This window comes from Scardinius erythrophthalmus (genome assembly GCF_964197995.2).
Source record: "Scardinius erythrophthalmus genome assembly, chromosome: 4".
Taxonomy (NCBI): Eukaryota; Metazoa; Chordata; class Actinopteri; order Cypriniformes; family Leuciscidae; genus Scardinius; species Scardinius erythrophthalmus.
Window position 1 is genome coordinate 41,792,167 of NC_138224.1, and position 12,063 is coordinate 41,804,229.

At 39.7% G+C, this 12,063-nt stretch overlaps 1 protein-coding gene across 1 annotated transcript in view; it reads left to right on the forward strand.

Moving 5' to 3' along the window:
• The window catches only part of LOC308689670 (NACHT, LRR and PYD domains-containing protein 3-like), a 54,119-nt gene extending 51,425 nt beyond the window's left edge, over nt 1-2,694 (forward strand). The window contains exons 9-11 of the mRNA XM_081363504.1: nt 652-825; nt 913-959; nt 1,301-2,694. Of these exons, the coding sequence (XP_081219630.1) occupies nt 652-825; nt 913-959; nt 1,301-1,824 (745 nt within the window). The 3' untranslated portion in view covers nt 1,825-2,694. The remainder of the gene's footprint in view (nt 1-651; nt 826-912; nt 960-1,300) is intronic.
• Nucleotides 2,695-12,063: the final 9,369 nt, after the last annotated feature.

The window sequence follows — 12,063 nt, forward strand, 5'->3', positions numbered from 1 at the left end:
AAATGTTGTCATAATTTACTCACCCTCATGTCATTCCAAACCTGTATGAATTTCTTACTTCTGTTGAACACAAAAGAAAGATACTTTGAAGAATGTTGGTAACCAGACAGTTGATGGACCCCATTTACCTCCATAATGTTTTCTTTGCTACTATGAAAGTCAATGGGGTCCATCAAATGTCTGGTTACCAACATTCTTCAATATATCTTTCTTGTGAGGATGAGTAAATTATGGAAGAAAAAAAAACATTTTTGGGTGAACTATCCCTTTAACACAGACCATTTAGCAAGTTTGTAAAACTTAAAAAAAAAACACACACAGTAAAAGTTTAACATTTATCATTATTTAATTATATATTGAATTAGGATATTTAATTATGACAGTTTTACATATATTACCAAAATTATATTTATTAATAATAATAATTTCCTGCCCCCCTGCCATACCGTTGCAACCCACTGGGGGTGGGACATAACCTGTGTGAACTGCCAAGGCCAACTATGGTAGCAAGTTCCGTCGTTACCAATAGAGTTCAATGGAACTTTCGACCATAGTTGGCTAACAATGCTTTTGGGAAATGCACCCCAGGTAAGTAATGATAAGTAGTGATTTTTATTTGACAAATTGGACTGTTGTTGTGTATGTCTGTAGATTGTCTGGCTGTATGGTGACAGAGGAAGGTTGTGCTGCTCTGGCATCAGCTCTGAGTTCAAACCCCTCACACCTGAGAGAGCTGGATCTGAGCTACAATCACCCAGGAGATTCAGGAGTCAAGCTGCTCTCTGGTAGAATGAACAATTCAAGCTGCACATTAGACAAACTTAAGTATGTTGACACTACTGTGTATGCTTGTGTGTGTTTCATGAATGTATCAGATCTGCAGAATGTGTGTTTTACATTTGTGTTTTACAGTGTGGATCATGGAGGAGAGTTGAGGATTACAGCAGGACTACACAAATGTATGTCCACACACACACACACACACACACACACACACACACACACACACACACACACACACACTTACTTGTATATGTGGTTTACAGGGACTCTCTATAGACATAATGATTTTTATACTGTACAGACTGTATATTCTCTTCTCCTACACTAACCATACCCCTAAACACTGTTTAGTATTTTTAAGCCATTCGGTATACAAGGACACAGGGAGTGTTATCATAAACCATGTTTATGTTGTAATATCCATGTCATTATACACATCTGAGTCCTCATAAACCATGTATAAAAGAACACACACACACCTTTTGTGATTGTTTTATGTTTCTCTTTTTATGTTCAGATGCCTGTGATCTCACACTGGATCCAAACACAGCACACACTCGTCTCATTCTATCTGAGAAGAACAGAAAGGCAACACATGTAGAAGAGGATCAGTCATATTCTGATCATCCAGAGAGATTTGATGGGTGTCCTCAGGTTCTGTGTAAAGAGAGTCTGTCTGGACGCTGTTACTGGGAGGCTGAATGGAGTGGAAATGTTATTATAGCTGTGACATATAAAGGAATCAACAGGAAAGGAGGAAGGTGTACCTGTGAATTTGGATACAATAAAAACTCCTGGAGTCTGATATGCTTTAATGACAAATGTACCGTCTGGCACAATCTTATTTCAATTGGCATATGTTTCCCTTCACACTCCTGTCGGAGAGTAGGAATATATGTGGATGTGTCAGCTGGCATTCTGTCCTTTTACAGTGTCTCTAACACACACACACTCACACACTTACACACATTCAACAACACATTCACTGAGTCTCTCTATGCTGGATTTACTGTTTTTGATTCATTGTCTCTGTGTCAGTAAGTAACAAAAAAGCCAATGAGTAACAACAGAGGCATCCCAGAGGCATCCCACATTCCTGACTGAAAGAAAATACTCTCACTTTATATATGTTTGTTTATTTTTCCAACTGAGCTGCCTTTCTCCCTTCTGCCCCAGACTGAGTTGATGTATTCATGTGTTCTGTATGTTGTATGATTGTATTGTGATTGTGAAATCTTGACTGGAGGTAAAGTTTACTGGAACTGAAGCCCAAAAGTTGTAACTACTCTTTGCTAAGCTAATTGTTTAAAGCTTACTTGTGGTTTGACTTTTTTAACTGCGAGGAAGATATAAGGAGTTGAGCACCATTTACTTGTGTTATTTTTATTTTGCCTATTTTTTCTGTTGTTACAAAAAACATTAATGTGTGGTCTAAAAAGCTGAGATGGGAGCTTAGTAGGGAAAGCCAAATCATTTACTTATTTATTTGTTGCTTCTCCCAAACCCTAGATTAGGAAGGATGTTAAAAATATTTAACTTGAATTTGCATATATAATACAGTAAGGGGCGGTTTCCCGGACAGGGTTTTAATTAAGCCAGGAGTAGGCCTTAATCTAGAATAGTTAATTGTGTCTTAAAAAATGTCTTACGGATTAGTTACACCTAGACTATGGAGTCCTGAACTAAAATGAACCAGATTAATTTAAAACCAACTGTGCTAATCTGAATTAGCATGATAGAGGTTGCCTTTAAAACATGGAATGAACCAAGAAAAGCTTAAAATTGCATGGAACTGAGAAGCAAATCCAAGGAAACAATGGAATCAGAAAAAGACTGCAATCAAAAATTTTTTTACTAAACAAGAGAAAATTATTTTAAGCAAGCTAAATAAACTGCACACACCAGCTGTGGAATAAAAGAAAAGAAATGCTGTAAGTCTGTTTGTAAATATTATGACAATTTAAAATGACTGTTTTCTATTTTAATATATTTTAAACTGTAATTTATTCCTGTGATCAAAGCTGAATTTTCAGCATCATTACTCCAGTCTTCAGTGTCACATGATCCTTCAGAAATCATTCTAATATTATGATTTAATGCTCAAAAAACATTCATTATTATCAATGTTGAAAACAGTTGTGTACAAATTTTCTAAATTATTGGAAAAAAAAATGAATAGAAAGTTCAAAAGAACAGCATATATTTAAAATTGAATATTTTCTAACATTATAAATGTCTTTACTGTAACTTTTGATCAGTTTAACTCATCCTTGATTAATAAAAGTATTGATTTATTTTATTTATTTCCCCCAAAAATAAATGCTGTTCTTTTGAACTTTCTATTCATCAAAGAATTTTGAAAAAAATGTGTACACAACTGTTTTCAACATTGATAATAATGAATGAATGTTTCTTGAGCATCAAATCATCATATTAGTATGATTTCTGAAGGATCATGTGACATGATCCTGGAGTAATGATGCTGAAAGTAATGGGGTAATGATGCTGAAAATTCAGCTTTGATCACAGGAAAAAAATACACTTTACTGTATATTCACATAGAAAACAGCTGTTTTAAATTGGAATAATATTTCACAATATTACTGTTTTTTTGTTGTTGTTTTTTAATCAAATAAATGCAGCCTTGGTGAGCAGAAGATACTTCTTCTAAAAATTTTACTGACCCCAAACTTTTGAACGGTAGTATGTATATATATATATATATATATATATATATATGTGTGTGTGTGTGTGTGTGTGTGTGTGTGTGTTTGTGTGTCCAAGTAATACACGTGTCCACTTTGAAACACAATGTTGATCTGAAGTTAAACCTGCCTCCTGGTAGGTTTAATTTAAGCCTTGATTTAGTCCTGGAGTAACTCTAGTCTTCCTCCAGGAAATGAGTTTATTAAACTCTGGACTAAACTAAATCTAGGACTATTTAAAGCCTTGACCGAGAAAGCAGATTTCTGTTAATCTGGTTTAAAGGGCAATTTTAGTCTAGAATTAGGCTTAATCTCTGTTCGGGAAACCGCCCCTAAATGTTTAGGCAAATGATTAAGCTTTCAAATAATGTGTCTTGAGCTAGGAATAAGTATTTTTTCAACAACAATGCTTGCTTAGAAGTAACGAGGTCATATTTATGTATGTATAATGTCATTGCCCCAGTCTTTATGTGATTTACTTTTTATGTCTCTATATATAATATTCCATGTACACCCTAGCTACATTATATGTCATAAGGTGATAGCCTGGTTTCAGAAACGGGGTTTAGATTAAACAAGGATTAGGCCTTATTTCAATTAGGACATTTAAGTAGCTTTTATAAACGTGCCTTAGAAAAAAACATTAGTGGTGTTCATCTTGACCCAAAACAAAGATACTGACAGATATGTCATTGCAAGTTTCTTTCTGTTAAACATATCAAACATGCATTTTAATCTGGGACTCGGTTTTAGCCTGGTCTGTGAAACCAGGGGAACATCTCAGAATTATACATCTGTATATTACTGTACTATAGTGCATGATTAAAATGTAGTTTTCTTGTGTTATATTTCATTTTTGTGTAATTCATATGTATGTCTGCACTTCCCTTCTGCACCGTAAACTCCTGTCACTAAGACAAATTCCTTGTGTGTTTGTTTGTTTGTAAACATATTTGGTAGACTGGGTAAACCCAGCCTGATCTGCTGGTGATTTGATTTCACCCTGGAGCTCAGGCTAGAAACCTATACATATATCTCAGCTGCTTCCTTTACAAATTTGCAGAAACCAATCACAAACTGGCTTATCCAATTGGTGGGTTTAATCAAATCCAATTCCAGAGCCATTACGGCTCTGTCCAATTCCTTTTAACCTCTCAACGATGCATAATGGCTTCTTTTTAGCAAACAAATCGCTCAAGTGGGTGTAAATACCACCAACTTTCATGTTTGTTTTTTTTGCATAACCTGCAAAAATCGCTTGATTCCATTGCTGCTTCTGCAAACCGCTGATCAACACATTTGGTTATGCATTTCTTGCCTGGAGTTTCTGCGTCGCTCTGCAAAGTAACCCGGATCGTTGGTGTTACGGTCTTGGACCTGTTAGCTCCTCCTCCTCTGCGGTTTGCCTGTTTGTTGCGTCTCCCCTAATAGGTGAGCGGAGCACAGGTGTGGCGTGTTGCGGGTGATTGCTCCAGGACCGCGGGTGCTTGTTTCCAGTATCCTGGGTGTTAAAAGCTCTCCAGATCTGGTTGAAGGAGGCCGCCGCTTCTCCTTCTCTCCTGTACCGTTTTGCTGATTTTGTTTCCTTTTACAGGACACTTCACATACCCTGATTGCATACGTTTTCGTTTCTTAAGTTTAACACTTACACTGACTTTATTTATTTTACGTTGCTCATTCTTTATCTTTAATAAATATATTATTTGAAATCAAATAATCCGCGTGGTCTCCCCTCTCTGTTGCATGGCCCGGCACAGGCTGTATGTAACAGATTGGTGGCTCGTCAAGGGATTTGAACGTTTGGGATCTGAAACGACAAACAGACTGGGGGGTTCGTCAAAATAAGGATTTGGAACAATATCGGTAAATATGTTTTTGATGCTTATAACTAGGTTTTGAATAGCTTAGTCTTTAGAAGCTTAACATAAGGACCGTTTTCATTCGTTTGATTTTGAAAGCGCTTAGTTCATTGAGTTGAACGTTTTGTTTGAATCATTGGGAAGACGCACGTGGATTAGTTTGGAAATTAATTGCGTTCGAAGCCAGGTTTAAGAAATTGCGGTGAGCTATTGTTTGGTAAGTGTGGGTCTGCACTGCGCGTTCAATATTGAGTCTATTGATAAAGTATTCGATAAAATAAGTAGCGGAGAGTTGCGATTGCCCGTCAAGTTTTTTTTATTTTTTTTTGTTATTTTAGTTTGTTATTTTTGTGCTATCCTGGGCAGAGGGCACCGTCGTGGATGCCTGCTTTAACGACATTTTGTCGGGGGAGTTAAGGCACCGCTGATATTGTGTATTAAAAATCTCTGTCCTTGGGAGATGCATGAAGAGGATCGCTGTTTTCTTGTTTTTTTTCTCTTTTTTTTTACAGGGCAGCTCCGTTTTGTCTCGTCTTGATGCGCATTGTTGTGGCCACGCTTACATTTTAAAAGGTGAGCTCGTTTTTCTGTAGTATCTGTAAGAATTGTTTGCTGTAGAATTAGTTAAATTTTTATGGCTAGTTTGGAGGAATTTTTTGTAGCTCCATCTGTGGAGGTTCTGAATAATTTGACAAAGGATCAGTTGCGTCAAGTTTGTGAACATTATAACTTTGACCTGGGTTTACCCAGAACAGCGAAATTAACCCAGATCAGAGTGTCAGTTCAGGCGGAATTGGTCGTTAGGAATATTCTTTCGTCACCTGCATCTCTAATTATGGAGGAGTTAGAGTTCGGAGAAGCAACGTCGACACCTCTTTCGACAGAGTTTTCTAAAATGTCACTTACGTTTGAGCAACAAAAGACGTTGATAGAAATGCAACAGAAAGAGAGAGAAGCTCAACGTGAGGTAGAGCAGAAAGAGAGAGAGGCAGAACGTCGAGAGAGAGCAGCTCAACGTGAGGCAGAGCGTCAATTAGAGATGGAAAGAATAAAAAGTGAACGTGATGTGGCTTTAGAACGGCTGAGACTGAGCGCTGAAGGTAGGCTTCCAGTTGATGGGGATGAGGGTACTCTTCCTAGGGGGTCTGTGCGATCCCCTGATATATCTAACATGGTTAGGTTGCTGCCGAAATTTAATGAGAGAGATCCAGATATTTTCTTTTCTTTATTTGAGAGTGTCGCTGATGACCGTGGCTGGTCTGACTCTGAAAGAACGTTGTTACTCCAAAGTGTTCTTGTAGGTAGAGCACAAGAAGCGTTTATTGCGTTGCCTGTGCCAGATAGGAAAAAATATGTCAAAGTAAAAGAGGCAGTGCTTAAAATTTATGAATTAGTTCCTGAGGCTTATCGTTTGCGGTTTCGCAGCTGGAGAAAGGGAGATAAACAGACGTATACAGAGGTAGCGAGGGAATTATACAGTCACTTTAATCGTTGGTGCTCTGCGGTGGGAGTCACTACTTTTGAAGAATTGTCTAACCTGATTGTTTTAGAACAGTTCAGAAATATCCTTCCTGAGCGTGTCGCTACCTATGTATTTGAGCATAAGATGAAAACCGCAGCGGAAGCCGCAGTCATGGCTGATGATTTTGCTTTGACACAGAAGTATAGTTTTAAAGAAAACTATAATACAGGTAAGGTTTATCAGGAACAACGTTTTGGACGTTTCAATAGAGTTTTGGGGTCTTCGCTGGGTTCATTTGAGTCACCTACTCAGAGTAGAATAGATTCTCACTCAAATCAGTCACACAGAGGTGCTGTGAGTTTTCGCAGAGATTCTAGGTTTTCTGCGTTTACACCTGCTAGTCAGGCTAAGAATGATGCTGATGTGTGTCGATACTGCTTGGAAAAGGGGCATTGGAAGAAAGACTGTCCTGTTTTAAAGGGGAAAGGTCAGAGAAAGGGTACTGAGGTTGTTAGGGGGGTCACACTTGCTGTATCTGAGTCAGTGATACCTGCTAAAGTTGTGGTGGGTGAGACTGAGGTTAAAACCGAAGGCATTGTGATTTCACCTCAGCTATCGGGCCTGAGTTCTGCTGAAGTTAGTGGGAGAAACGGTAGGGCTGATTCAGTTATAACGGGTGGAAGTGGTTACTTTCCTTTCGTTACAGATGGTCTTGTTTCACTGGTGGGTAGTTCCATCCAGGTGCCAGTTAAAGTACTTAGGGATACAGGAGTCTTTTATCTTGGAGTCTGTTTTGCCTTTTTCTGCTGACTCGAGTACTGGGAACAATGTTTTAGTCCGGGGGATTGGGTTGCAGGTTGTTTCTGTTCCTTTGCACAGAGTTAATCTGCGGTCTGATTTAGTACAGGGCGAAGTAGAGATAGCAGTCCGCCCTTCTTTACCTATAGAGGGTCTCCATCTTCTCTTGGGTAACAATCTGGCTGGAGAGCGTGTCTGGCGTGATATACCGCCCCCTGTAATTGTTAAGAATGTTCCCTCTATTCCAGATGACAGTGATGTTTGTGGTCAGAATTCTGTCTTTACCGCTTGTGCAGTGACACGGGCTATGAGCCGTGCCTTTGATGATGTTTCCCATACTAGAGAGTTCAAGTCTGTTATTGTGCCTAATTTACCTTCTCCTCTCTCTCATAGTGATTTTGTTGCAGCTCAAAAGGAGGATGTGACATTGAAAGATCTGTTCATTGGGGTGTTACCACCTGAGGAGTTGCGCAATGCAGTGAGGGGTTATTTTGTTCAGGACGGGTTGTTGATCCGGAAGTGGTCTTCTCACACTGATGGAGGAGTTGAGGATCCGGTGTTTCAGGTGATAGTACCAGTTAAGTTTAGAGATTTGGTCCTACAGACAGCTCATGGGGAGGTAGCTGGGCACTTGGGGGTAAGGAAAACCTATGACCGTCTTATGAAGTACTTCTATTGGCCTCGCCTAAAGAAGGATGTGGCATCCTTCATTAAGACGTGTCATGTATGCCAGTTAACAGGGAAGCCTAACCAGGTGTTAAAGCCAGCTCCACTCTACCCTATTCCAGCTGTAGGAAAACGTTAATTGATTAATTGACTGTTAATTGACTGTGTGGGACCATTGCCTCCATCTAAGTCAGGGTGTGTTTACCTGCTGACGGTGATGTGTCAGTCTACCCGATATCCTGCTGCCTATGCTTTGCGTACGATAACAACTAGATCTGTGGTGAAAGCCCTTTCACAGTTTATCTCTATTTTCGGTATCCCTCATACTATACAGAGTGACAGAGGCTCTAACTTTACGTCACGTATGTTCAGAGAAGTGCTTGAGGAGTTGCGGGTGAAACATCAATGTAGTAGTGCTTATCACGCCCAGAGCCAAGGTGCTCTGGAGCGTTTTCATCAGACGCTGAAATCGCTTCTCAGGGGTTATTGTGTGGAGCTTAACAGAGACTGGGAAGAGGGGCTCCCATGGCTAATGTTGGCGGCACGAGAGGTTACCCAGGAGAGCACGGGTTTCTCGCCTAATGATCTGGTCTTTGGCCATAGAGTTCGTGGGCCTTTAGCAGTCTTACAGGGGGAGCTGAGGTGTCCTGAGTCTCCTGTTAATTTGTTGGACTACGTGAATGGTTTTCGGCGTAGGCTGCTTTTAGCCTGTGAGATGGCGACGGACAACCTGACTAAAGCCCAACAGAGAATGAAGAGTTGGTATGACCGTCGAGCTGAGCCAAGGGTCTTCAGTCCTGGTGATCAGGTTTTGGCCTTGTTGCCAATAGCAAACTCTCCTTTCCTTGCAATATATACAGGTCTTTATAGGGTTGTTCGACAGGTGTCAGACCTGAATTATTTACTCTCCACACCAAATCGTAGGCGTTCCACTCAGCTTTGTCACATAAATCTGTTGAAGTCCTATTATAGCAGGTCTCCGGTCTCTGGGACAGCAGAGTCTAGTGACCTGGTTATGCCCGTTTCTTTAGCCGCAGCTGTTGAGGCTCATAGGGCCTTTGAGACTCCCTACATGGTGGCAGCACGTAGTAGTCAGGGTGTGTTTACCTGCTGACGGTGTGTTGAAACCTCGTCTGAGGAACTCTGAAAAACTGGCGGAGTTGAATACACTTTTTGGACATTTGCCAGAGGAATGTGCATCAGAACTGTCGTCTTTGTTGTCTGATTTTCCTTCTTTATTTTCAGATACACCATCATGTACTCCTTTAATTGAGCATGATATTGATGTTGGTGACTCAGAACCGATAAGACAGCGGTTCTATCGGGTGTCACAAGACAAACAGCGACATCTAGAGGCAGAGGTGAAGTACCTGTTGGACAATGGGTTGGCTAAGCCTTCCTATTCGAGTTGGGCTTCACCCTGTATATTGGTCAGTAAACCTGATGGGACACACAGATTCTGTACCGATTATCATAAATTGAATAACATCACGAAATCGGATTCTTTTCCTCTTCCAAGAGTTGAAGATTGTGTTGATCGTGTAGGGTCTGCAAGGTTTGTGAGTAAGTTTGACTTGCTGAAAGGTTATTACCAAGTCCCTTTGTCATCTAGAGCTCAGGAAGTTTCAGCTTTTATAACACCATCTGGACTATATTCCTACTCCGTTATGAGTTTCGGTTTACGAAATGCTCCAGCCACATTTCAACGACTTATGAACCGTGTCGTTTCTGGTTTGCAGGGATGTGCTGTGTACCTTGATGATGTGGTTGTGTATAGCGAGGAGTGGTCTGAACATCTGGACCGTATTCGGGCTCTCTTTACTAGGCTTGCTGATGCTCGACTCACTGTAAATTTGGCCAAGTGCGAGTTTGCCCAGGCCACAGTTGTATATTTGGGGAAGATCGTGGGGCAGGGGCAAGTGAAGCCGGTCCATGCTAAAGTGGTGGCGATTGATAAGTTTCCTGCTCCTACCACCAAAACCGAGTTGCGGCGCTTTTTGGGGATGGTAGGGTACTACCGTAGTTTTTGTTCCAACTTTTCTACGGTAGTAGCCCCTTTGACTAACCTGTTAAAAGCTAAAGTGAAGTTTGAATGGACTGTGACCTCTCAGACTGCTTTTGATAATGTCAAGTTGTTGTTGACCTCTGCTCCAGTTTTGATGGCACCCCGTCTAGATCAGCCTTTTCGGATGCAGGTTGATGCAAGCCATGTGGGGGCTGGTGCAGTGCTCCTGCAGAGTGATGAGCAGGGGGTGGACAGGCCTACATGTTACTTCTCAAGAAAGTTTAATTGTCATCAGTTGAATTATTCAACTATTGAGAAGGAAACATTGGCTTTAGTTTGGGGTCTACAGCAGTTTGATGTATACTTAGCTGGGGGTGCTGTTCCTATCACTGTCTATTCGGATCATAATCCATTGACATTTCTCCACTCTTTAAAGAGTCCTAGTCAGCGCCTTATGCGCTGGGCTTTATTTTTACAGCCATACAATTTAGAGATACGGCATATTCGGGGCGTGGACAATGTTATGGCTGACGCTTTGTCCCGTGCTCCGGGTGGGCTGGAGGGAATGTTTTGTCTTGTCCTATCTTTCTCTCTTCCTGTTTCTACACTCTCTTCTGCCTAGTCTCCTTAACCCTCTGGAGTCTGAGCGGTTTTCTGGGCCCTTGAGATGTTCTGACATGCCCTGACATTTGTGCTTTTTTCAGTTGCTTATAAACATATTAATGGCAAAGGTGTAAATTCACTCTATAAAGCACAAACAGGGCTACCATAATATGTGAGCCACGTGTATGTACATGTTTTAATTTTTGAGAGAATAATGTTTATGCGTGGATATTGAAAAAACTAAAAACTAAAAATTCTGAAATAAGGCCACAAAACACATAGTAAATATGTGTCAATAAGACTTTTGACCAATGGATGTCGTCGCCTATAGTTTTTTCTTCAAAATTATGTGAAAATAGTCTTGCTTTATCGTTCAAATAAAATCATACATTGATTTAAATTGATGTAAAACAGGTTTTGCTTGGAAAGCCAATATGCGAGGGGGCGTGAACGAGGAGTGGTTTTCACCTGAATTACCACCCACTCTGCATAATGATGAGCCATTCACACAGGTGTGAAACTGGCTGAGCCACAAAGGACAAAAGATATTTAGAAGACTTATATTGACCATTTAAGATTTTGCTTACATCTATCTTGTACATTTGTTGTGCTATTTTATTAAAAAGGTTACAATTACAACAATAATTACAATTTCAACAATATTTCAAGTGTACTCTTTCTTTATAAAAAAAAAAGAGGGAGATTATAGGCCTACATTTTATCTATGTATTCATTACTTTGAATATAGCCAACATTGGAACAGCTAACATCTTAAGTTGATGACTTTATTTTTGACAAAAATATTAGGCTATTTTATATATAGAAATTGCTAAACAAAAGCTTATTTGACGAGGCAGTATATTCTACAGTAAAAACTGTACCCAAATCTACTAAACAAAATGTTGTCTTTCATATTTCGCCTGACTGTAAAGTTGTTTTCATGAAATATTAGGGCATATAAATGTTAATTTGCATATTTCAGTCGATTTTTACTCATCTCAGTATAGCAATACAGTTTGCTAAAACATCATCATTCGTTGACGATAGGCTTATTTACTTTAAATCCAGGAAATTTGTTAATGAAAATATTATTAAAATTAAGATACAATTGATACAAAACGAAATTCGTTTTAAAGAAAGGATTTGTACTTTCTGTTTTGAGGTCTCTGTGAAAGTTTGAAA